At 41.5% G+C, this 27,735-nt stretch overlaps 2 protein-coding genes across 5 annotated transcripts in view; both read right to left on the minus strand.

Moving 5' to 3' along the window:
* Nucleotides 1-115: 115 nt before the first annotated feature.
* On the minus strand, nt 116-11,796 carry PLA2G12A (phospholipase A2 group XIIA). The gene is given in 4 exon segments (NM_001194877.3): nt 116-960; nt 3,969-4,134; nt 5,113-5,189; nt 11,332-11,796. Coding segments are annotated over 4 exon segments (570 nt in total). The 5' UTR covers nt 11,540-11,796; the 3' UTR covers nt 116-841.
* An 11,259-nt stretch (nt 11,797-23,055) lies between these two features.
* CFI (complement factor I) overlaps nt 23,056-27,735 on the minus strand; it is a 71,606-nt gene continuing 66,926 nt past the window's right edge. For all 4 annotated transcript variants that reach the window (XM_015139024.3, XM_078002083.1, XM_015139020.3 and 1 more), the window contains 3 exons: nt 27,377-27,657; nt 24,862-24,966; nt 23,056-23,468 (listed from right to left, as the gene is read on the minus strand). In XM_015139024.3, coding sequence (XP_014994510.2) covers nt 23,251-23,468; nt 24,862-24,966; nt 27,377-27,657 — 604 coding nt within the window. In that variant the 3' untranslated portion in view covers nt 23,056-23,250. The remainder of the gene's footprint in view (nt 23,469-24,861; nt 24,967-27,376; nt 27,658-27,735) is intronic.

Below are 27,735 nucleotides of genomic sequence, written 5' to 3' on the forward strand. Positions count from 1 at the left end.
GGGAAATAAATAACAAGGCATAACAGCAAATAGTGCCTTGATGTATTATGTTAAGTATCTTTTCATTTATCTCATTAAATCCATCTTTTCTCCAACTTAACAAAGGTTATAGCAAAAGATAACATTTGTCATGTGAGTAGCTCATAAAATAGGAGTGGCTATGCTTCTGAATCACATTCACATCACCTTCTAGGCATATTACATAATACTCAGCTATCCTGGATTTGCTCCCTACGAGGTTATCAGCTGATGGTTCCAATTTTACAACTGGAAAAATGGAAACCTTGTCCTTGTAAGTAGTCCTAATAGAAATGGGACTTACTCATATGCTCAACGGGCTACAGAGAAACAACATACTATGTTGTACTTTAATGACATATTATGTGTAATTAAAATAGAAAAAGAAAAGTCCGTTCCTTCTAGGCATAAATGTGTATTTAAGTAATAATTTCCCCATATTTCCAAATAAGATAATGTTGCATAGACCTTATGAATTTTATATTTGATCTTTTTGTTAAATACGGTTGTGAAAATTGAGTTTATATTCTTCTTTTCAAATATTCTCCGCTTAACAAGCACTTGTTTTTGATATTGGTCAAGACGTTTGGCATAATAAGTTAGGAAGCAATGCCGGAGAAGATACCTGAGAAGACAAGTGTGCCCTCCCCTATCTCCCTCACTTTTTTTTCTTTGAGGTTTTAACATCAAGATATAAATTATTGTAAGGTCTCAAAATAATCCTTTCACAAAAATAAGACAGTTTTATGTTGTAAAAACATTAATTATTTGTCAAAGGTTATGTTCTTCCATCTTCATCTGTCACCAGCTGTCAGCATCTCCTTTAAAGATCGGTTTTTTCTTCATAATGACACCTGCATGCAGCTCGTTGGCTGTCCAGATATGGTTTACAACCCAAATGTATAACACTGTCAAACAAGAGTTCCACTGTTGTTTCACATGCTGCAAAATAAGAAAATGGGATTACTGTTGGGCAACTGCATTGCTCTCTTTTCACCTATGTTACACATTACGGCACAGCAACAAGCATATCCCTCGTGAGCACTGAAATGTATTCTAGATGAAAGTCACCAAACTCTCACAAGCTGTAGCATATTTACATACACACATGTAGATATCTACAGACTTCCAGTTTTAGTCTCTTTATCATGCATCTTACTTTTTGTATGCATTCAACTGTTCAACCCAATTTTTTTTTTTTGAGAGAGTCTCACTCTGACACCCAGACTGGAGTGTCATGGTGCAGTCATAGCTTACTGCAGTCTCCACATCCTGGGCTAAAGGGATCCTTCCACCTCAGCCTCCTGCGTAGCTGGCATTACCATGGCCAGCTAATTTTTAATTTAAATTTTTTAAATTTAATTTTTAATTTTAAACAGATACACAACACCACACCCAGCTAATTTTTTTTTTTTTTTTTTTTTTTTAAGTGGCGATGAGGTCTCACTATGTTGCCCAGACTGGTCTCAAGCAATCCTCCTAACTTGTCTTCCCAAAGTGCTGGCATTATAGGCGTGGGCCACCATGCTTGGCCCAATTGTTTAAACTAGACAAATAAGAGTCTTTTAAAATAGCACTGATTAATCAGTGTTAACTTTCTTTTTATTTGAAAAACATAATCACTAAGAGATACCTGATAATACTCTTAAATTTGCATTTTAAGAAAAAATGTTTTAGGTGCGGAAGAAACAAAGTGTAAAAATTGAAACCTCAAAACATTTCATTATGGCCAATGGCTTCTGAGGACTGATCATACATCAGTTAAGAGGCTTAAAGTAAACGGAATCCAATCTCTTTGACCAATGTCCTAATTTGACTTGGGGATATGGGAGCATAGAAATCAAAAGTACTTTTCCCCAGTCAGGTTTGTTTATTTGTTTGTTTGTTTATTTATTTTGAGACAAGGTCTCACCTCACTCTGTCGCCCAGGCTGGAGTGCAGTGGCATAATCTTGGTTCACTGCAACCTCTGCCTCCTGGGTTAAAGTGATTCTTCCACCTCAGCCTCCTGAGTAACTAGGACTACAGGCACCTGGCTAATTTTTGTATTTTTTGTTAAAGGTGGGGTTTCACCATGTTGGCCGGGCTGCTCTCAAACTCCTGGGCTCAAGTGATCCACCAGCCAAGGCCTCCCAAAGTGCTGGGATTACAAGCGTGAGTCACCGCACCCGGCCCAGTCAGGTTTTTAAATTTTTTTAAGACTATGAAAAGGTGATTTATTTACTTTTCTTATTCTAAGAAACCTGAAACATCCAGGTGAGATTATCTTAACATGTTACACTAAAAGAGATATAGCACAGAGTGACTTTTAGTTATCCAAATACTTTTAGTTTCAAAATATTCATGTTAAGGAAGAAACTTGTCATTACAAAATCTTAACATTTTCAAAGTTCTCCAAAAGATGGTGCCATTAAGAAACAACCAACCACAGAAGTGGAGAGGCTATGACTATTAAATAGGAGGTCACAAGATTATTGGTTTCACATTCTTCTTAAATCAGAAAACAGGAAATAAATCCATCTATGCTTCAGGTTTACAGCTAGTTTACTTTAGCCAAAAGCTGCAAAGGGAGACAGAGGCTGTGAATTCAAGATTACCTGCAGCAGAGATTTCTTCCTTGACATGAATTATTAGGATATTAGAATCAGGGCTATAATATGAGACTATTTGGAGAATACTGTGTAATAGACAGAACACAGATTTTAAAGTCAGGCTAAATGCTCACTTGGGGCAAGTTACTGTTTTCTAAACCTTCGTTTCCTTCCTTGAAAAATGGGGATAACACCACCTACCTCTTTAGGTTTCTGTTGGCATCAAATGAAAACATGAATAAAATATCTAGCACAGTATCTTATGGTAAGTGCTTAAAATGTTATTTTCCTTTCCTGCCTTGCCTCTTCTGATTTCAGTGTATGATATGTTCTTTGGCTTGATAGTAGAGAAATATTATAACTATTAGTATTTGAATGGTGATTTATTTGTATTTCCACAAATACTTCGTTTCATCCTTATGACAACTCTGTGAGGTGAGCATCATCATTCTCCTTTTAAAAATGACACCAAAGGGCCCTTTCCCTTTGCTAGTTTGGTTTTGTATCTCTTCACCATAATACCTCATGGCAGTGAGTACAACTATATGCTGAGTCCCATGAGTCCTCCTAGTAAATCACTGAACCTGGGGGTCATCTGGGGACCTTCCCAACAGAAACAGGTAAAGACAAGTCTTCTAGAAATTCCTACTCCAAATCCAGTGTGCAATACTCTTAAATTCACTGATGGTATGGTCTGAATGTTTGTGTCTCTTCGGAGTTCATGTTGAAATCCTAACCTCCAAAGTGATGAAATCAGAAGGTGAGGCCTTTGGAGGTGTTTAAGTTCAAAAAGATGGTGAATGTGATTAGTGCTCTTATAAAAGAGGCCCCAGAGAGCTATCTAGTCCTCTCCACTAAGTGAAGACACAGTTAGAAGGCATCTGCTGCGAACTAGAAAATGAGTCCTCATCAGACACCAAATCTGCTAGTGCCTTGATCTTGGACTTCCCAGCCTCCAGAACTGTAGGAAATAACTTTCTGTTGTCTGTAAGCCACCCAGTCTATGGTAGCAGTCCAGACGGACTAAGACAACTGGAATCAGAGTTTCAAACATTAGCTACTTTAGGTTGTTACATGATGACTGGAGATATATTTTAGGGTACAAGGTAGATGAATTCTTCTCTCTCTTGGCCTTAGACACCCCTACTCTCCCAAGGTTTCCTAATGCTTTTTGCTTCTGTGACTATAGATCATTTTAGATTACAAAATCATCAGCTCCTCACCTCAGAAAATTGAAGTCTGTGTCACAATAGATAATATATGTGAAAGATTTCTATTGATAAACCCTATACTAAAACATAAAGCATTTGATAAAACTTTAAAAAGTACACTCATCCCCAAGCCACCAGAACATCCTTACCCTGAACATGCTGAGTAAGTCCTAGTGTTTTCTGTACATCTCGGCAGATCTTGGAGAGGCAATATTGGAATTCCTCATCACAGTCATTCTTGCTTTTGCCACAGGTCTCATAGCACCTGTCGTGTTGGTTGCAACACTTTGTCAGGGAAGGGATACCAATGTTAAGCTGCAAAAGGCATTTGGATGGATTACTGTCAATGAAATGCAAAACTCCTCTGCTGAAGTACCACATTCAAATAGATTAAATAGGCATAAATGATAATGACTGCTGTATAGATAGTTCCAAAATCCATTTCTGCCTACAAATATTTTCCGTGTTATAAATCTCCCCATTACACTTACCCACACCCACCCATGTTACTCTCTCAGCCATGCCTCACTGCTTCCTATTCTGCACAGGTAGCACTCACAGTTACCTGTCAGTAACAAAACTTCCATTTGTCCAAAACACAAAACATAAGTTTTAAAAAAAGAAAGATAAATCTAAGTCCATTAAAGATTCTCCAGGGGCTAGGCAAGTATGATTTTTGGATATTCAAAGTGTTTTGTGGCCTCTCCTTCCAAATAAAATTTACTTTATGTGAAATATCACAGAAAACTTTCCTACAACTCAAATTTTATTGTTTTTTGATCTTTAAATATTTCTCCATTCCCCAAAGATACTATTACTCTGAATCTATAACTTCAATTATTTTAAATAACTTTATACACAAAATCCTTGTGTCTAGGAATCATTCTCATAAACATTTTTTTCCCCATAATACTTGGCTTAGATCCAGTCTCTCCTACAACAACCACACAGCTATCCCACTTAGTCTTGTTTTAATGTAGAAAATATGATTTATCTATACTTTTTCTCTCTAAGTAGTATTACTTCTGTACTCCAAACTTTTCAACTATGTATGTGATAATATTAGGAAATATCACTTAAATAGTATGAACATCTATAAGATTCAAAAATAAAACAACTTTACTTCATTTACTTTGGTTAGGAGTTTTGCCAAAAAGAATCTAATAAACCTGATCACTCTTATACCCAGCTAAATTATTTGTGAATCTAAGAGCATGCTGATAGTCTTATATCACCAAAAGTATTACATGATTTACCAGTTATAAAACTTATCAAATAAAAGACAATATTTACATGAACACCAAACAGTGGAGAGCCACATCCATTCGGTGGGGAGGGTTTATAACCATAACGTGGGAAAGGCTTAGATCCTATAAAATATAAATGGTATCATAATTAATTTTCAAATATGATAAAAATAAAATAAATACTCAAAAAGGTCAATATGCTACTTTAGTCTTAGAAATATTTAATATTTACTTGAATGCTAACATAAGTGCATATGTCTTTATTCTGATGAGCATTAAGAACGCTAATTAGACTTTTTATTTCTCCTGTGGTGAGGAATATATACAAATGTACACATATATACATATACACATATATAGCAATTCATAAAATGTAATTATTTGTAAGCCTATGCCATACGAAACATACAAAAGCTTATCCTGGACTTCTGGAGATTTCAGAGGTCACTTCCCAGATAGGGTTCATATGTATGAAAGATAAACCCAACCTGTTTTCCTGTACATTCTAACACTTTGTTTTTTAAAGCTAAGATAGTATCTTCCCAATCTCCCACAAATGCTTCATTGCATACAAACCTCAATAACCATTAACCAACCAGTTTACTCGGGCAAAGCCTAAGGCTAAGGAAGACAAGGTCATCTGATGATCATTTAATAACCTTAGTACTACAAGACATTACAGGACCACACAATCTGCCTGCTGCCCTCCCACTTGGTCAACCATTCCACAAATATACTCCTTTGCCATCTAAGGAAAAAGTTAAGAGGCATACTTGGTGAACTACGGTACTCCAGAAGTACTGCAGTTCTAATGAAGTACTTCCAAAGAACAGAAGACTTGGAAGGCTAATGCTCCCCAGTAGCATCAAGTGTTCAGCAACAAGGAAAAAGATGACATTATCATAGCAATCTTAAACTTTGGAAGGTACTTCAGAAACATCTCACCTCATTTAATACAAGCTTACCTCAGAGATACTGCAGGTTCAGTCCCAGACCATCACAATAAAGCCAATATAACAATGAAGCGAGTCACACAAATTTCTTTGGTTTTCCAGTGCATATAAAAGTTTGGTTTACACTATGCTGTAGTCTATTAAGCACTCAATAACACTGTCTAAAAAAACCAATGTACAGACTTTAATTTAAAAATAATTTATTGCTAAAAAATGCTGACACAGATACTAAGTGAGCACATGCTGAGGGAAATATGGTGCCAATAGACTTGCTCAATGCAGGGTCGCCGCTAACCTTCGATTTGTTAAAAAACAAACAAACCACAAATAATTGTGAAGTGCATTAAAGCAAAACACATTAAAATGAAGTATGCTTGTATAGAAATCACTTCAACCTACCAGTCACCTACTGTCTCTTTGAATGTTTCCCACAACCCTCCTACATCAAGAAATAACCTATTCTACTGTGAAATGACATCAATTGTTAAGACATTCTTCTGCCTTCTTGTAAGTTCTACCTATAAACAATCCTCTGCCCCTTGGGGAAACAGAAAAATAAGCCAACTCCCTATTTTACACAATAATCCTTTCAAATATTTGGGGCTACAATTTATCTTGCCTTCTAAAATGAGATATTCCCAGGTATTTTACCCTAAGACATGGCAATTTCCAAATATGACCCCACAGTTGGATACATATGAGTGACACAAAGTATTCTACCAATTTTCGTTTAACATTTATTGGTAGGAGACTTAAATAAAGACAAGGTTACCCTCCAAAAGTAAATTGAGGGTAAAAAAGCAACTCTTTCAGTAATCAACCATCAAAATAAGTAACCCCTCAAGGTAATAATTGAAAAATGGTTTCAGCTGGGCTCACGCCTGTAATCCCAGCACTTTTGGAGGTTGAGGCGGTAAAACTGCCTGAGCCCAGGTTTTTGAGACCAGCCTGGGCAACATGAGAGCCTGTCTCTATTTAAAAAAAAAAAAAAAAAAAAAAAAAAAAAAATATATATATATATATATATATATATATATATATATATATATATATGAATTTTTAAAAAATAAAAAAAGAAAAAAATAAATGGTTTCAGTGACTTGCTCAGAAGTTCCATGCTCAACTCAGGTCACTATATACAGCCTCAAGAGAGTAGTATAACCTCACGAAGATATAAAGCTATAGCCTGGACTGGGAGCGATGGCTCAAACCTGTAATCACAGCACTTTGGGAGGCCGAGGCAGGAGGATCACCTGAGGTCGAGGGTTTGAGACCAGACTGACCAACATGGCGAAACTCCATCTCTACTAAAAATACAAAATTAGCTGGGCATGGTGGCACATGCCTGTAATCCCAGCTACTCGAGAGGCTGAGGCAGGAGAATCTCTTGACCCCAGGAGGTAGAGGTTGCGGTGAGCCAAGATCGTGCCATTGCACTCCAGCCTGGGCAACAAGAGCAAAGCTCTGTCTCAAAAAACACCACCACCACCACCACCAACAAAAAAACCTATAGCCTGCTCTAAAGGAACAATCTATACAAAAAGGAATGGTTAAGATGAGTCTAGAAAAGGGAAGGCCAATGATAGCACTTAGGTCTTGTTTTTCCAACCCTGTCTATCATAAGGATGGGTCCTTAACTTCCCTTGGAAGATGAGGGTAGATGACTCAAGCTATCACAGAGAAGTCACCGTGATTCTTCAACTCCTACTTTTAGTCCTTCATTCATTTTTTTTTTTTTTTTGAGATAGAGTCTCGCTTTGCCTCCCAGCAAGTTGGAGTGCAGTGGTACGATCTTGGCTCATCGCAACCTCTGCCTCCCGGGTTCAAGCGATTCTCCTGCCTCAGCTTCCCGAGTAGCTGGGACTACAGGCGTGCGTCACCAGGCCTGGCTAATTTTTGTATTTTTAGTAGAGACGGGGTTTCACCATGTTGGCCAGGCTGGTCTCAAACTCCTGACCTCATGATACACCCACCTAGGCCTCCCAAAGTGCTGGGATTACAGGCTTGAGCCACAGTGCCCGGCCCGGTCCTTCATTCCTAAGAAAACAGTTTATGACTTGGCTTCCTACTTATAAGGGCCTACAGAGGAAGGACATACTAACTACTTGGATGTCCAGTGGGCATCTCAAACTTAAGCTGTCCCTCCTGACATTCACCTCAAATTTGTTCCATTCACAGTTCCCTGTTTTCAGTTAATGGTAACTCTATCCTTCCAGATGCTCAGAGCAATAATGTCAGCCATTGTTGCTTATGTTCTTGCGTTCTTATACCCCACATTCAATCCAACATATATCCTGTTGGTATATCCTGTTGACTTTACCCTCAAAATATTCAGAATCCAATCACTTCTTACCATCTCTACTACTACCAATCCCACTCCAAGCCACAATGGATTACTGCTATAAACTCCTAACTAGTTGCCCTACTTTGGTTCCCCTGCCCCACACTAACCCTCATAATCCAGTCTCCACACTGAGCACAAGTGATCTTATTAAAATATGTTAGATCATGTCTTTTTCTGCTCAGAGCCTCTCCAAAGACTTCTCATCTTTTTCAGAATGAAAGCCAAAGTCTATAAAGCCTATGAAACCGTGTATAACCTGGTCCTCCCATGATTTCTCTGACCTCATCCTCTTCCTATTCTCTCTTCCTTTCTTCCTTAACCTATTCCTCTTTGCTGTTCCACAGACACTGCAAGTCTGCTCCTGTACCAGGGTCTTTGAACCTGCTCTTCCTGCATGTGGATGCCCTTTTTCCTGACACTAGTTTCTCTTTTACTGCTATGGTTTGAATGTTTGCATCACCCCAAAATTCATGTTGAAACATAATCACCAATGTGATGGCATTAGGAGGTGGGACTACTGGAGGTGATTAGGTCATATGGACAGATCTCTCATGAATCACCCATCCATCCATGCCCCATCCATCACCATGTGAGGACACAGCTAGAAGGTGCCATCTATGAACAAGGAAGTGGACCCTTACCAGACAATGAATCTGTCAACTGCTTGATCTTGGACTTCACAGCCTCCAGAACTGAGGGATAAATTTCCATTGTTTATAAGCCACCCAGTTTAAGGCATCTTGTTATAGCAGCCTGAACAGACTAAGACATTCACCTTCTCAGCAAGTCTTCCCTGACCATACTATTGTAGCACATATGACCTTCTAACATACTGTATCACTAATCTACTGATTTTATTATGTCTCCCCACCCTAAAATGCAAACTCCTTGAAAGCAGACATTTTTGTGTTTTGGATTCCCAATGCCTAGAACAGTACCTGGAATACCTTTGTGATGAATTTTTGCAATAGGTATGTGATGAATTAATGAACAGAAGACTTGGAAGGCTAATTTCCATGGCGGTTGGAATATTCATTATAAATGGAGATCATCCATTGAGAAACCCTGCTGTTTGCCCTAAAGCCTCTTTTGAGTTCGGTGAGCATTCATCAGCCTCCAAAGACTGATCACTTCTAGCTTGTCACATCTCTTTAAAATACGGCACCTCAGACTGAACATTGTAGGGTAAGATGGGCTTTTTAGCCTTTTGTGGTGGATAAAGTACTTGTATTAAAACAGCCTAACATAGTATGTTTCAGCTGTGCCTCACTGCTAACATCGAGAGTAGTTTAAAAAAAAATCAGTTATTTCTAAAATGGACTTTTTAATACCTACTGCTAGAGGCTTAGCACCTTTGCAATTTAATTTTGAGCCTAAATATAAGATTGTATATAGTAAGATTCAATCTTGTTTGTTTCAGTTCACCATTCTCGACTGCTCAGCAGTTTTTAAATCTAGAGCTATTCACCCAGTGTTGCCTGTTGCTCCCAGATACTCACAAATTAAGATGCAGATATTAATCAGGACAGGTGTCCACTACAGATGAGTCCTCTCTCTAAGCAGCGGTGAAGTCATCAAATCATATCCAGTTTTTCTCACAGGAGTATCATGAAAAACTATATATTTATCTATAGTTTTCTTTGCCCTAACACACTATAAACCTCTTCACAGCTCCACAGACAGAGATTTTTGTGTTTTACTAACTGCTGAATCTCAAAGTAGAACATCTGACCCACAGTTGGGACTCAAATATTTGTATAATGAATAGGAATGACTAAGTAAAACTGTAACATTTGCGTCAGGAAAGGCAACCATTTGATCCTTAAATTATGCACTTAATCCTCCTCACAAGTTCTACAAGAACAAAAACATCTTTATGAAGCATACGTTTAGCTGGCAACATTTAGGCACAAATTTAAGAAGCAATGAAACATGTCTCAGCACCTGTTCAGCGCTTTAAAGTACACAAGATACAGTTCATCCTTTACTTCTATTAACATAAAACTAGAAATTATCTTGAAAATTGCAGGCAGCAGGTGGCATCACAGCTTTACATGATATCAGTTCCTTTTAAGTTCACCTCTACAACCAGGTTCCAACAATGAAGTCACTGAATCCCCTATTATTTTCTGCTGCCAGCATAATGAGACTCTAACCTTAGCTAATCTTACTGGAAACACGATCTCCCAAGTGCTATTTTAACATTTTCAATTTCCAAACGAAAGTCCAATATTTTTCTGACCTATTAAAATATTTAAGCACTCAAAAATGTGCTACAAAAGAATCATCTGTCTGAAATACTGAGTTGATCAGTACTCATACTGCCACCAAACAAGTTCTCAGGTTCAAAGAGAAAGTTCGAAAAATATTAAAAGAGTAAACGAAAATAACTGTATTAACGTTAACCAACAATGAGGAGAGGGGTAACTGATATCTAAGGAAAGGAGAGTTATCGGAACCCTTTCTCAACACTCGAGTACACCAAGTCTGTACAAAGGTCGCAAGTTATTGTCTGTGGGTTTGCAGAAAAAAAAATTTAATATCAATTATAGAGAAAGTTAATACGGCATGGTTTTTAAATTCTCAGTTTGCTTCGCATGTTCATCCAATTTACGGAAGCAAAAACTGAGCTAAAATCAGTCTGTTCCACTCCATTCCCCTGATTCCTACGTCAGTAAGTTCTTGGGCAACTTGGTGCAATTGAGGGGGGAAAAGGTAATTCAGAAGCAACGCAAATGGAACGGACAGTACACTCAGGTGACCTCTCACATTCTAACAATAGTGGTGTGAACTTGTACCCAGCTTGCTCAATCACAAGAACCGCAAGATTCTAGCAGTGGTTAAGTTTTTCCACAGCCGAAGGACACCGTCAAGGTCTGCCTTGCATCTGTCACTCACACCTCCAGGACCTCCGTCACCCCAATCCCCCGAAAGTACGAGCCCTCGCTGGGCCCGGGTGCCCCCTCACCGTCACTGCATTTATACTGGCAGAGACCGTCCTCGCCTCCCAGGAGGTCCAAGGCGGCGTTCAGGTACGTGTCTATCTTATGAACGCCGTTCCGGATGGTCTTCAGGGTGGCCCTCCAGTCGGTGGTCTGGGCCTCCTCCTGGCACCTGACAACAGCAGCCATGAGGAGGAACAGGAGGGTGAGCGCGGGGCGCGGGAGCAGGGCCATCCGCGCAGCGCGGGGCTCTACGGGTCCCCGAGCTGCGGCGGGGGGCGCGTCCCCACAGAGCCCCCGGGACGCGCTAGGCGGCGGCGCGGTCCCCGTGCTTTGCCGCCAGCTCCATATCCACGCCTCCTTCCCGGCTGGCCGGCAGGGCCTCGTTGGCTTTACGTGAACCGCCTCGGGGAGGCAGCGCCGTCGCGCGGACGCGCCCGCTCACCTGGACCACCGCGCCCGCTCACCTGGGCCAGCGACCGTCCCTGTGCGCCTGCGCCGAAGCACGGAGCGTCAGCGGCGCACGGGAGGGGCGGGACGCGCAGGGGGTGGGGCGGGGGCGGGGTTGGTGGCGGGGAACCGGGGTGGGGCGCGCCGGCCGGGAAACGGGGGCGCGGCCTCTATGCCCACGTGGTCTCCGCGGCGCCCTCACAAGGGCCTTGGTCCTGGTTCACGAGGGAACCTTAAAAAATACCCAGGCCTGGGCCCCTTTTCTGGGGAGCCTGCTTACGTTGGTCCCAGGTGGCAGTGGGCGCCGGGATTTTTTAAAAGCTCTCCGGGCTGTTAACCGTAAAGCGAGAGTGCAGAGCTAACCCGGGTGGGGTTATCTCTGACCTGACCAGTCGGGGCTCAGCGCAGTAGCCCCGAGAGACAAGCTTTTCTGGGTGTGGACAGCATGGGAGAAAATAACCCCTGTGTCCCCTTCGCAGAGAGGGCTGCGAGAGGTCCAGCTGAGTTTCCGGCTTGAAGACATGGTTCCATTGGCAATGTGGGCAGAGTCCGGCTCTCAGCTCGCAGAGCAGGGCTTTTCCTCCTCGCGTCCTCTCCCGGTCCTCCAGATCTGCTGTGGCCGCGGTTGGGAGCGGGATCTGGGAGATGCCAACCCAAGCCTTGGCGATGCCTGACTCTAATCAGGACGAGCTAGATGCTAGTTTAGACTTTCCGTAAAAAGAAAATAGTCCAACAGTAAAAGTCACAAAATTCTCCCCTGGTAAGGAAGAAACGGTAGTGTAAACTTTAAACTACAGTTAAAAAAATAAATAAATAAAGTAAATCTTAAGGAAGTTCATTGTTTTCCTACTGAAGGGATTTTGTAACTTGATAGTTACAGTGACGTTTATTTCTCTGTACCCACCACCCTGCCCCCAGCATTGTGCAGGACCCATAAATAACTCTTGCAGTAGTACTTTGTATCGGTTATAAATATCTGTTTATCTTAGTATCACAGCAGTTTCCAAGAATTTGACAGTAATATCCAGAGCAATGTTGAAAGTGTTGGGCAGGCCAGGGGCGGTGGCTCACGCCTGTAATCCCAGCATTTTGGGAGGCCGGGGCAGGTGGATCCCTTGAGGTCAAGAGTTTGAGACCAGCCTGGCTCACATGGTGAAACCCCATCTCTACTAAAAATACGAAAAATTAGCCAGACGTGGTGACGGACACCACCTGTAATCCCAGCTACTCGGGAGGCTGAGACAGGAGAATCGCTTGAACCCAGCAGGGGGTTGTGGCAGTGAGCTGAGATTGCGCCACTGCACTCCAGTCTGGGTGAGAGAGAGAGAGAGAGAGAGAGAGAGAGAGAGAGAGAGAGAGAGAGAGAGGAGAAGGGAAGGAAGGAAAGAAAGAGAAATTAAGAATTGGGCATAGGTGTGTCCTTTCTATGAGAATTACCAATAAGTTCTAGGTTTGGCCTTTCGTGTTTGTTACAGACTTAATGAGCTTATAATAAATGTTCAGTGCACAGTTCATAAAAATTACATCCCTCTTTATTGAGTGCTTACTTTCTGCCAGGCACTTCGTGAATATGATCGCTCACATTGAGAACACTGCTTTACAAGGATGCAGGCTTTGAGTAAGTTAGAAACATAGAAAGGCATTCCTCCCTACAAACGGGGTAGCCCTACAAACGGGGTAGCTCCAGGCTGGAGACCGCCTGCACTTCACTCAGGCCCTCAACCAGGAGTCTTGGGCAGTGATTAATTCCTACCACAATGGAGAAGGGGGAAGAATGTTCCCTGGAAGGTATTATTATCCTCCTCTTTTACAGTAAAAGAGTCGAGGTGAGAAGTCATGTGACAGTATCTACTCCAAACCAAGGCCTCTGTCTTCACAAAATACCATAGATACTTTTATTTTTAAATTTTTAGATAACACATTTCAATACATTTTAAAAAGGGAACCTAGAATCATTGTCTTAGCTTTCTGGAACATTGGTTTCTCAGCTCCAAAGTATGAAAGTTGGACTAGATTACCTCTGAGATACCACTACTCGAATCCTGAAACCAGGTTTGGTTCTTACAACTCTTCTTCCAAAGAAACTCCCTAGTCCAGGGATAAGACTTTCAAAAGAAAAGATAGAATGTAGTAAAATAACCTGGTTCCAGCCCTCAGTTATGACCCAAAGCCTCTCCTTTCCCCCACTTTCTCTATTTTTTTTACTCCTTTGTGATCTCATTTCTTACACCTTGACTACAGCCTATACTCTGGGGAATTAGATGTAGTTTTCTTTGTCTGATCTCTCCTTAGGGATTAAATTCTCAAATGCCAGTTCTTCTGGCTGATGGAGCTGTTCTCTTTCTCTCTCAAGTAAATCTTTTCCATTGTCTTCCCCATGAGAATCAGCACTATTTTTATAGAAAACAAGACTCTAAGTTTTATTTTCACATTCTTTTCACATTTAATCATTATATATTTGTTGTTCTGCTGCAGTAATTACAAGGTTTACTTTTTTCCTCTTAATTGATGCTGCTAAATACCAGGGATCTGCATTGACAACAGACTATCTATATAATTTTTAGGGCTCAGTGCAAAATAAACATACAGAGCCCCTTGCTCAAAAATTAAGAATTTCAAGGTGATGGCCGGGCGCAGTGGCTCACGCCTGTAATCCCAGCACTTTGGTAGGCCAAGTGGGCAGATTACGAGGTCGGGAGATCGAGACCATCCTGGCTAACATGGTGAAACCCCGTCTCTACTAAAAATACAAAAAATTAGCCGGGCGTGGTGGCAGGCACCTGTAGTCCCAGCTACTTGGGATGCTGAGGCAGAAGAATGGCATGAACCCAAGAGGCAGAGCTTGCAGTGAGCCAAGATGGCGCCACTGCACTCCAGCCTGGGCAACAGAGCGAGACTCCGTCTCAAAAGAAAAAAAGAAAAAAAGAATTTCAAGGTGATAACAGCAGAGCATTAAAGTAAGTGCAGAGCCCTTTTGAGTGTGGGGCCTTGTGCCACTACACAGGATGCATGCTCTGATTCACCATATCATATAACCTTTTTTGGTCCAGGAAAGGAGCAGTGAGGTGTGAAAAGTGGTCATATTCTAGATGTAACTTGATGGTGGAGCAGAAGGGATTTGCTGATGGACTGAATGTGAGAGAAAAAGAGGAATCAAGGATGGCATTGAAATTTTGGCCTAAGCCATAGGATAGAGAGAGTTCTCACTAACTGAAATGGGGAGAATTGTGGAAGGAGTGGGTTTTGGGGGAAAATTTTAAAAATTAATTTCAGTCATACCATGTCCGAGAAGCTTATTCTGAGTCTGCAGTTCAAAGTAAAGGTTAGAAATACATTTAGAAGTTGTCAGAATAGAAATGGCTTTTAAAGTCATGGCACTTAGCTTGGTGCAGTGACTCACGCCTATAGTCAAAGCACCTTGGGAAGTCAAGGCTGGCAGATCACTTGAGTCCGGGAGTTCAAGAGCAGCCTGGGTAACATGGCAAAACCTTATCTCTATAAAAAAATTTAAAAAATTAGCCAGGCACGGTGGTACTTGGCTGTAGTCCCAGCTACTTGGGAAGCTAAGGCAGGAGGATCCTTCGAGTTCGGGATGCAGAGGTTGCAGAGAGCTGAGATCGTGACATTGCACTCCAGTCTGGCAACAGAGTAAAACCTTGTCTCAAATAAATGAATAAATAAATAACATGGGACTAAATGAGATCCCTAAAAAGTGAGTGTACTCAAAGAAGCAGAGCTAGGTCTAAATCTTAGGAGGTCAAGGAACAAAAAACAAATAAAGGCGCCTCAGAAGGAGCAGCCAAGTGCAGTAGAAGTGGAAAAGCGCTGTATTCTGGTGTGTCAAAGAAAGACAGAACCACCCATTTTACTGATATGAGGAAGGTGGGGGCTAGATATTGACTACTAGATTTAGTAACTGAGGGTTATTGGTGAACTTCACAAGAGTCTCGTTGAAGTACTGGGGAGAAAACACAGCTGCAGTCAGAGGAAGAAAAGAATTAGAAATGGCACTTACAGGCCGGGCACGGTGGCTCACGCCTGTAATCCCAGCACTTCAGGAGGCCAAGGTGGGCGGATCACAAGGTCAGGAGATCGAGACCATCCTGGCTAACACGTCTCTACTAAAATAAAAAAAATTAGCCGGGTGTGGTGGCAGGCGCCCGCAGTTCCAGCTGTTCGGGAGACTGAGGCAGGAGAATGGCATGAACCTGGGAGGTGGAGTTTACAGTGAGCCGAGATTGCGCCACTGCACTCTAGCGTAGGCGACAGAGCCAGACTTTGTCTCAAAAAAAAAAAAAACAAACAAAAAGAAAAGAAATGGCAATTACAGGCTGGACGCAGTGGCTCATGTTTGTAATCCTAGCACTTTGGGAGGCCAAGGCGGGCGGATCACAAGGTCAGGAGTTCAAGACCAGCTTGGCCAATATGGTGAAACCCCGTCTCTACTAAAAATACAAAAAAATTACCTGGGCATGGTGGCGGGCACCTGTAATCCCAGCTACTCAGGAGGCTGAGGCAGGAGAATTGCTTGAACCCAGGAGGCAGAGGTTACAATGAGCCAAGATCGTGCCACTGCACTCCAGCCTGGGCGACAGAGCCAGACTCCGTCTCAAAAAAAAAAAAAAAAAAAAAAAAAAAAGAAAAGAAATGCAATTATAGTGAATACCAAAATAAATTATGAAAATATATAGTATACTATATTTGTGCTGATTCTTGTTGAATGATATATTAATAAATACCTTGAAATGGGAAATTCTGGATGGCCAAGACTAGGCTTTCTTTTCTTTTTTTCAGAGACAGAGTCTCATTCTCTCACCCAGGCTGGGGTAGCATGATCATAGCTTACTGTATCCTTGAACTCTTGGGCTTAAGCAATCCTCCTGCTTCAGCCTCCTGAGTAGCTAGGAATACAGGTGAACACCACCGTGACTGACTAATTTTTGTTGTTATTATAGAGATGGGGTCTCCCTATGTTGCCCAGGCTGGTCTTGAACGCTTGGGCTCAAGTGATCCTCCTGCCTTGGCCTCCCAAAGTTCTGGACTTACAGTCATGAGCCACCACACCCAACCCTACACTATATTTTCTATGTAGAACTTCCCAGAACAATAATCAGGATAGGCAGTCAGATCACTTCTAGAAACACCTAATGGTTTCTTCTATATATATGAACATCATGGAACATGATAGTATTGATGAGATGAGAATGCAAAATTTGTGGGGTTTGTGTACCATATTAACTTAGAATGCTTGGAAACTACAATATTAAACAATGCTTTGTGTTAAACAACAAAAAATCAATAAAATATTAACGATCAATGGCAGTTTCTATTTTTTAGTATTTTCCAATGTCTCACTAATGGCCTCAGCAGTGTTCATTGTGATGAAAATGAAAGCCACATGGTGAAAACAGTTCCAGCTATAACGGTTAATTTTTGTCCAGGATGAAAACAAAAGCCACATGGTGAAGCAATTCCATCCATAATGATTAATCTATGCCTAGTGCCAATGTTGTGGGAATCAGGCGGATGAGAGAGACTTCAGGGTAAAGCAGGAGGATCTTTATTGAGTGTACTCAGACTTACATCTGGAAAACTGGGCCTAGAACAAAGATAGCACTTGACTTTTATACACACTTCAAAAGGGAGTGGGCTAGCTTGAAGCAGGCTTACAGTTACAGTGGTGCGAAAGCAAAGATACAGAAGCAGAACAATTAATCAAATTGTGATAGGTTCATAACTCAGGATTACACATGACTGTTGCTATGCAACCCAGATGTCAGTTATCTATCTAGGTTTTCCTTTAGTGCCTAGCACGGCTTATTCCATGACCTTCACTATGGTGTCCAGGTGGCTGTATCTCAGGCCTGCTCAGACAGTTTATGACCTTCACTCCACAACTTAGATAAGACAGAATGCTTGAAGTTGCCAATTACAGAGAACAGGAATCTATAAATTCATACTGTAAGAGAAAGGAAAATTTGTTTTTCTTCTCCTTACATTGAGGGAGTGCTGGGAGAGTCTCCAGAGCACATTCCTTTATGTCCTGGCTTCTTAGATAGTGTTTATCAAGACTTCTCCTGGGTCTGGGCCTTGCCTGCTACTGCCTTTGGGATGAGTCGGCCTAATACAGGAAAGCTTATTTCTTTCTCTTTTTATTTTTTTTATTTTTTATTTTATTTATTTATTTATTTTTTTTGAGACGGAGTCTCGCTGTGTCGCCCAGGCTGGAGTGCAGTGGCATGATCTCGGCTCACTGCAAGCTCCGCCTCCCGGGTTCACGCCATTCTCCCGCCTCAGCCTCCCAAGTAGCTGAGACTACAGGCGCCCGCCACCACGCCCGGCTAGTTTTTTGTATTTTTAGTAGAGACGGGGTTTCACCATGTTAGCCAGGATAGTCTCGATCTCCTGACCTCGTGATCCACCCGCCTCGGCCTCCCAAAGTGCTGGGATTACAGGCTTGAGCCACCACGCCCGGCCTCTTTCTCTTTTTAATTTTTTCTTTCTTTTTCCTTCCTTCCTTCCTTCCTTCCTTCCTTCCTTCCTTCCTTCCTTCCTTCCTACCTTCCTTCCTTTCTTTCTTTCCTTCTTTTTTTTTTTCTTTTGAGACAGAGTCTTGCTCTGTCGTCCAGGCTGGAGTGCAGTGGCACAATCTTGGCTCGCTACAAGCTCCACCTCCCAAGTTCATGCCATTCTCCTGCCTCAGCCTACCCAGTAGCTAGGACTACAGGTGCCCGCCACCATGCCCGGCTAATTTTTTTTTGTATTTTTAGTAGAGACGGGGTTTCACCGTGTTAGCCAGGATGGTCTAGATCTCCTGACCACGTGATCCACCCACCTTGGCCTCCCGAAGTGCTGGGATTACAGGCCTGAGCCACTGCGCCTGGCCTCTTTATTTCTTTAATTTCCAACCTCACCAAGGCTGGAAGGTTAGTCTCTAAAAGGGAACTTAAGTTAAAGAGAAATAAGTACTAGGTTCCACCCTTTGGCTAGAAAGTCAATGGCATCAATAGCTTTCAAGTTGGGATGAAGTGAAGGACAAGAGATGGCTGCACCAGATCTATGAGCATGGGCTTGTTCCATAATATGTTGAAGACAATGACCCTCTGCTTGGATATGGTGGGGGTCTACCATCAAGAAAATTTGATCAAAGAGATATTTTCAAGTTATCTTTGTCGGCACAATGTAAGATTGTTTGGCACACAGTAGGGATGGAAAGGAACCCACTTAGGTGAGACTGCAGGGTTTTAAACCATCAGGACAGAGTCCATATGTAGTTTTTCTAATTAGGGTTCCCGGCTACTTCCAAACCTCTGGTTGATTTTCAGCTTTGTATTTCCTATCACATACTGTACACCTTCATTGGGCTTCCTTAGACATCACAACTTCAAAATATCCCTAACTGTCTAAACCTGATTCCATTCCTCTACTTCCTTCCTTTCTGTACTCAGTGGCAACGCCAATCACCTCACCATCTAAGAGCCTGGGAATTATCCTAGACTCAAATCCCTCTCCCTAGTACTGTAATCTATTTGTCCCCAAATGCCATCTATTTCACTCAACATATCTAGAGTCAGTGCCATCCTTTTTATCCCTGCTTTGGTTTCTACCTTCATTATTTTTCATTCGATTACTCCAAGAGTGTCTTAACCATCTTCCCTACCCTCTCTCACCCACTTCCAATACATCTTCCTTGTTGTCTCCAGCTTGAACTTCCTAGAATCCTTTAGTGATCCCAACTCTTTGGCATGAGGCTCTCCCTGGTATGGCCTTTCCCCCTCTCCAGCTCCTTAGCTGCACCCTGGGCTCCAGTCACAATGAACTGCTCTCTATTCTTGTGTGTGGTTAGCTCCTCACGCTGCAAGGCCTTTGCATTTGTATCTGCCTGGAAAGTTCTTCCATAATTCAGACTAAGCTCACCTCAGAAGAACCCCTCTTTAATAAGTCAGGCTGATTTCTAGATCTCCCTTGAGTTTTCCTTACCATTGTACCTGGCAAGGTGCAGCTTCATAATTTATTTTCCGATTTCTCTTGTAAGACAGCTCTGAAGCCAGGGTTAAATATAAGATGAAGGCAGAGCTCTACATCCAATGAGTTTTGTCCCTGGCCACCTTCAGGCTAGCTCACAGAAGCAGGAATGTCCAGTGCCCAGTCTCTGCAGTACAAGCTGTACGTGGAGATGGGGACCCATGCTAATGGCCATGGTAGTCTCTGATGGAGCAGTCCTGCAGTGTGGTCTGTGAGCATTATTTCCAGATGTGTAGACTCCAATTCTCTGGCTCTTTTGGAAATTCTATGAACTGCATAATACTTTTGAATGAATTAATTTTTTCATTAAACCAGTTAGATTGGCTTCTGTTGTCTGGAATTAGGAGCGCTGAGACAGACCTCTAAACTAGGAGAAGCTTGGAGTCAGGTCATCTCACTCCTGCTGTTCCTGGTCTCTGCCACATAGAGTCACTTCGGAGGGCTGGCTCTTCACCCTTCAAGCCTTGACCCTGGTCCACTTTTCTGTGAAGCTGCCAGATGCTAGATCACAGTGCAGACTGGCTTGGCCCTTTTGGAGGCCCCCTTCCTAGATTGGCTGAGGATGCCCTATATGCTGGGTTTCCCACCTTGTAGCACTTGAGTACTTTTCTCTTTTTTTTTTTTTTTTTTTTTTTTGAGACAAGGTCTTGAGGCTGGAGTGCAGTGCTGCAATCACAGCTCACTGCATCCTCAACCTCCTGGGCTCAAATGATCCTCCCACCTCAGCCTTCCAAGTAGCAGGGGCTACAGATGTGCGCCACCACTCCCAGCTTTTTTTGTGTGTGGTAGAGATGGGGTCTCGCTATGTTGCCCAGGCTGGTCTCAAATTTCTGACCTCAAGTGATCCACCAACTTTGGTCTCCCAAAGTGCTGGGATTTCAGGTATGATCCACCGCGCCCAGCCAGTTTTCTCTTTTTATCTCATACACAGACATATTCTAAGGTGCTGCATTGCTCCAGGATTGCTAAGTTAGGACAAGGTGGTTTCCAAATATGTCCATAAATTCTTTGATACACCTCCTCCCTGCTGCCATCAGGAGATGGGTTATTTCCTTTCCTTTGAGCCTGGGCAGGTCTTTGTGGTGTTAAGTGACTTCCAAAGCTGGGTTAGAGAAGGCCATGTAGGTTCTGCAGTTTCTCTTGGGAGGCTCATCGGCTGCTATGTAGGAAGTCTAGCACCCCTGGGCCTGCCATGTTGAGAGCCCATGGCGAGAGTGCATAGAGAGACATATCTGAGAAGGCCCAGCTGTCTAAGTCCTCCCAGCCGAGGTACCAAACACATGAGTGAATAAGCCTTTGTGATAACTCTGGTCCAATCCTGTCTGACAGCAACAGCATGAGAGACTGAAAGGCGAACTGCTCAGCAATAAATAACCAAATACTTTGCTGAATTTAATGGATGAAAAATCTGGGCAGCATGGGAGGGAGAAGTGGAGAGTTATAGTTTAATAGATATGAAGTTTCAATTTGGGGAGAAGAAAATTTTCTGCAGATAGATGGTGATAATGATCGTACAACAATGGGCATGTACTTAAGTCACTCAACTTTACACCTACAAATAGTTAAAATGGTTAATTTTATGTTATGCATATTTTACCACAATTTTTAAAAGAAAATCTGGGCAGTAACTGATTTTGGAATATATGTAAAAATGGGTATTTATATTATTAGACCAACTGGGCTCTATCCAAGACTGGCCCTAAATAACATAATAAAGGTAATATTTATATGAAACATATATGTCTGTCTTCAGGATAAGGATAGCTGTGATTAAAAAAAAAAGAGCAGCTAATGTTTATTCACTGAGCAGCCTCTGTGAGGCAAGTCCTAGGGATGTAGCCAGAAGGAAGACAAATGAGGTCTCTCTTGTTATGTATCTTATGTCGTAGTTGGAGGAGGCAGTGTTGAAAAGAGGTAGACAACCCAATCAAAACAGAATACACTGGGGGAATTCAAGTGCTATGCTGAGATTAAAGTAGGTGGTGTGATAGAGGGAGACTGGGCGCCTACGATAGCCCTGGGGTGGGGTGGGGGTGCTATTTTCTGTAGGTTAAGAAGGAGCAACTGTTGAGTTTGGGTTGACCACTTTTCTTTTGAAATGTTACTAGATATTCACATGGCAATGGTAGTGTTCAGTGGCATATACTAATCTGAGGTTCTAGGAAAGGTCAGAGCTGAAGATCCAGATTTGTGAGTCACTGGACTGTAGGCAGGATTTAAAACATAGTCTAGATGAGATTACTGGGGAAAGGCAAAGTGAGAGAAGCAACCAGAAGGAAGAGGCTGAGAACAGCAGCGAGGGAGGAGTGTGATGCCCTGAGGGGCTAATGCTGCTAGGATGAGAACAGAAGTGACTGTGAGGTCTGACACCATGAAGGTAGGTGGTTTTATTGAATTATCTGTGGAGAGGTTTAGAGAGAGGGTCAAGGAATGCTTGTGAAGTAGAGGAGCAAAGGCTAATTTTTCAAGAAATTTTAATACTTAAAGAAGCAGGGGCCTGGTGCAGTGGCTCACACATGTAACCCCAGAACTTTGGGAGGCCAGGGTGGGAGGATCCCTTGAGCCTAGGAGTTCAAGACTAGCCTGGGCAAAAAAGCAAGATGCCTCTCTACAAAAATTTAAAATTAGCTAGGCATGGTAGTGTGCACCTGTAATCCCAGCTACTTGGGAGACTGGGGTGGGATGGTTGCTTGAGCCCCGGAGTTCAAGGCTGCAATGAGCTATGATGGCACTTCTGCAATCCAGCCAAGGCAACAGAGGGAGACTTTGTCTCAAAAAAAGTAAGAGAGAAAGAAAAGAAAGAAAGAAAGAGAGAGAAAGCAATAAAGAAAGAAAAAGAGAGAGAGAAAGAAAGAAAGAAGGAAGGAAGGAAATGAAAGAAAGAAAGAAAGAAAATGAAAGAAAGAAAGAAAGAAAAAGAAAGAAAGAAAGAAAGAAAGAAAGAAAGAAAGAAAGAAAGAAAGAAAGAAAGAAAGAGGAAGCAGGGAAATGGGACAAGAGCTGTCAAGTCAGTTATTACCCTGTGACAGGTACTATGCCAAACATTTATATAAGTATGTAGTTTCATTTTCATACAATTCCAGTTTCCATTTTATAGGTGGAAAAGGAGACACAAAGAAGATAATAAATTATCCAGGGCATAGTAGGTGATAGAGCTGGGATTTGAACCCAACCTTATGTGAGTCCAACATTATTCAATTAGTTGTACCTTTAGTCAATAAATCACTCCTGCACTGATATAATTTAATAAAATTTTCTGATAAATAAAACTCGTATGCTTGACCAAAATATTTATTAGAGAATTATACAACAAAATTCCAATATGGCATAAACTTTGTGAAGACCTTTAAAAATATCCAGTGAGATTTGCTTCATTTTTGCCCCTAGAGAATTATTAATTATACAGTTTTATTTCCATTAAATGGAACTCTTGAGAGAAAAAGAACAGAAAGAAGAGGGAGATCACAATTTTATACATTGTGCTGAGAAATAAGAGGCCTTCCCACATGGTAGCTAATCCAGTCAAAATAATTGGCCACTTTGGTGTAAACACCTGGGAACTCTGGTTTTCCACAGTTTTCCCCCCAACTCACAACACCCCAGACATAAGTCACATTGTTGGCATCCATACAGACTAAGGGGCCTCCAGAGTCCCCTTTACAGGCATCGATGGAACCATCATATGTACCTAAGAAAGAAATGGGAAAGAGAAAATCACACATTTCCTTCCATTTTTCAAGGCTGCCATGCCTCCTCCAGGGCATTTAACGACTTTGGCTTTCTTACAGTTTCCTGACAGCAACAGCATGGGCTCTCCTTAGAGGCCCCGGCTGGGCTTGCAGAGTTGGAGAGATGCAGGTTGGAAAATGCTTTACGAGTCTTCTATTCATTCCCCCAATTCAGCATGTTCTTCCTGTGTTCTCTATGCAACTGAGTACCAAGATGGGATTGCAACCTGAAAGTTGCACCAAATGCTGAGTGGGAAAATGACAGGACTACCTAGTGCTTACTGAGTGCTAAATATTTATTAGTCACTCATTGTCTTCATTCTCACTACAACCCTGTGAGGCAAATATTATCACCCCTATTTTATACATGAGACAACTATGACACAGAGTTTAACTTGTCTAAGGTTACACAGCTACAAACGACAGGGTCTGGACTTGAACCCAGGTAGCCACACCTCAGAGCTTGTCCTCTTGACCATGATACTCCCTTTTAGGAGATTTTGTGCTGTTCACCCCTTTTGTCCACTGTAACCTGAACTCCATTTCAAGATAGGAGGACACTTTCTTCTCACTCATGACTTTCTGAGATTTTTAAATCACTGTATCCGAGAAGTTATAGGATGCCAATAACTGCCTTTTCAGTAATACACCATTTAGAAATGGTTTCAATAAAGCACCTAAATGCACTACACTGGCTGGTACTTTGCCTGCCTTTGTATCACCTCCAAAAGTAGGAGCTGCTATTGTTGTATTGGGCAGGAGAATTAGCTTAACCATGTTATCAAAGGAGTCCGTGGCATAAGAAATGCACTGTGATTTCCATGGAGGGAAAATTTACTTCCAACTGGAAGTAAATCTTATCTCATTTGAGATAAGATAACTTGAATTTGTATTTAAAAGTAATTTAGTTTTGATCCTGGGTATACCACCTCTTGTCTGTAAGACTTTGGGCAAATTATGTAACTGCTCTGCATCTCAGATGCCTTATCTATGATCCTCAATTTTACAAACGAAGAAACCTGCTCAAGGTCACATGACTAGCAATTAATAAAAGCTGGGATATAAATCTAGGTCTGGTTCCAGAGCCCGTGCTCTTAGTCACCTTGCTGTGCTGCTATAGAATCGCTTAAGGAGGATTTTTCCTCATAGTATTAGAGGAAGAAACCTGAGCTACAGGGAAGGGACTGGAAGAGTTTGACAGTGCTACAGCCAGAAGGCCAAATGGAGGGAATTAGGGCCCAAAGCATGGGGCTGATGTGGTGGGAGTAGATGTTTGATAGAAGAAACACATACATCTTGACATCTGGATAAATTGATTATCCATTTATCTTGGATAAACCACTTGGCACTTACCTGCGCATTCCATTTCTTTTTCATAGAAGCGATTTCCATAAAACTTAGAGCAGTTGCTTATTAGTTTAACTTCACCCCACCGAAGTGAAAAGACTTTTTCATTATCTAAACAAAGTGAGAAAGCAAACATTTAGAAGTCACAAATGAGAAATCTAAATACATACTGTCATAACTTAATAAACCATTAGGATTATGAAAGGGTATATAGTCTTGAATATATATAAACTTTTGAGGACACTTCCTTAGCATGTTTAATCATATCATATCTCTACTTCTAAAACTGGATGGATAGTCAAGGGGGACTATTGAACATATGGTCTGAAGTCACACTCATTTAATAAAGAGCTGGTACCCTAAGTTGAACGAGATAAAATCTTTCCCTTTTGGTTGCAGAACTCGGTCAGGCAATTAGATAGGAATCAGTGATGAGGTCTTTTCACATAAATACCTCCTATCTTCTTACAGTCCCTTATTTCCTTGAGAATGTTTGTTAAAGCGAAAACAATGTTTTAATATAAGAACTTAAAATAAAGGAAATACATATGAAGTTATCAATGTTTGTGTGTTTTTGTGTGTCTGGGAAGAAAAATCCATCTCCTAAGTAATTTGAAATTATTTAAAAGGGGATTTAGGATTTTCTTCCTCAAGTGATCTACCTCCCTCGGCCTCCTAAAGTGCTGGGATTACAGGCATGAACCATCGTGCCCAGCCAGGAAGGAGTTTATTTTTTTTTCCTTCAAGCTCTACTTCTAGTTAGTCTCAAGATACCTGCCTTCCTTAGAACAAGAGCTTCTTAAAAAATAGTAATTTCTTATTTCCCCTAATTTGGGAAAAGCCTTTAAAACTGTGAGCAATTCTTAATGGCCCAGGAGATAGCTAGTGCCTTGGCACTCTTGTAAGCTTCTTGAGGCACTTGTCACATTCTGCTCTCTGATGGTAGCTGAGGCAGCAAAATGGCAGAATTTTAGCTACTAGACTTTAAGGTTATCAGTAAACACCTTGAGTGCTGGACTTCATCTTTCAGCCGTGCAACTTATTCATCCCCTTGTTCGTTGACTGGGTCCATATTTTCCATCAGTGAAATCCTAGCACTTTAGCATTGTTATCTTGCACACACAGTAAATCCTCAATAAATGTGTTAAACCATGATCAATAAATGTGTTAAACCTTAATCAATAAATTAATCATTGATTAAAGACATATCTAACTACCAGTTTATATGAAGTACATGGAATAAGGGAACATGGTAACTGCTAGATCAGCCTGGGCAAAATTTGGTGTTTTAGAAGTTTTGGGTATTCAGACATACCACAAATCCAGATTTATTTCTACATATATTTTACACCTTCCAATGTGGCAATTATAATGAATGTGTTGGAATATAAGTCTGCAAGACCAGTGCAATGAAGGTACTTAGAGTTTCTGCTAACAAAGAGAGTTTAAGATGTTAAAAGGAAGCTAAATTTTAAGGTTAAATCTTTTTTTTTTTTTTTTTTTCTGTTATGCTTGTGGTTGTTTTGAGACAGAGTCCCGCTCTGTCACTCAGGCTAGACTGCAGTAGCACAATCATGGCTTACAGCAACCTCAACCTCCTGGGCTCAAGTGATCCTTCCACTTCAGCCCCCCTCAACCTCCAGGAGCTGGGACTGCAGGTACACACTATCACATCCAGCTAATTTCTAAATTTTTTGTAGAGACTGTCTCAAACTCCTGGGCTCAAGTGATCCACCTGCCTTGGCCTCCCAAAGTGCTAGGATTACAGACATGAGCTACTGTGCCCAGCCCAAGGTTAAATCTTCAAGATGAAGGGAAAGGGTTGGCTAGTTTAATTCTAATCTAATCTCTAATTCAGCAGGTCTTTCTAATAATTTGTCTCTGAGTGTCCAGATCTTTTATTCGTAGGAAGTGTTCACCTCAAGTCTTCTTAGAAGTTCAAAAAATGAATTCCTTATGTTCTTTTTTTCTTTGTAGAGAGGGTAGGGCATGGGGAATAGGGAAGGAGGGAGGAGGGAAGTGAGAAGGAGGGTTGTGGGCATCAGCGATTCAACATACACCAAGGCTATCCCTTTGTAAACTTTTTTATCTTTTACCCACATCTCCCCAACAAATCCAAACGGTCCATGCTGTATGTCTCCCTGTCTCTATATTTTCTTTCTTGGTGAATGGCTACCCTTCAAAGTTTGCCTCAGGATCATAGAGAGAACATGTATGTTCTTTGAAAGCCTAGATAAGGACTGGTTCCACAATTTGCAGAGTCCAGTGAAAAATGGAAATGTGGAGTGGGGCCATTTCAAAAATTATGAAGAATTTCATGATGGTGACAGCACAGCAATAAATCAAGTCTCAGGGCCTTCTGAGCGTGGGGTGCCAGGCAGCTGCACAGGTCGCAAACCCATGAAGCCAGCCTTGGCTGGATGTTTGCTTTTCTGGATATGATGTTATGCTTCTCTCTGAGTGCTAGGAAATTAGCTCCCATGCATTTCTACTTCCGATTAACAAATTGTAAAACATATACCTTTTTCTCGTCCCCAGCCAGAAATGATGCATGTATCATCAGGCTGGAATAGATAAGGAGACCAGGGGACACAGGCAGGGATGGAACGAGGCAGCTCACAATCTTTTTTGTTTCCCTCTTTTTTCATTTTAATCAAAGCGATGTCGTTTTGGTAGGTGCCTGCATTGTAGTTTTCATGGAAAATAATTCTATCCGCGTATTCAACTACTATATCTTTAATGCTGGGGTGTATCCAGTCTACTACTGTTGTCCATATTTGGTAACGATGAGTTTTACTGGCACTATAACAGAAAAAAAAAGGAAATAAAATATATTGAGAAAAAATGTAAATAGGAATTCTGACACTTCACTTTTATGTT

Source organism: Macaca mulatta, chromosome 5 (genome assembly GCF_049350105.2).
Source record: "Macaca mulatta isolate MMU2019108-1 chromosome 5, T2T-MMU8v2.0, whole genome shotgun sequence".
Classification (NCBI taxonomy): domain Eukaryota; kingdom Metazoa; phylum Chordata; class Mammalia; order Primates; family Cercopithecidae; genus Macaca; species Macaca mulatta.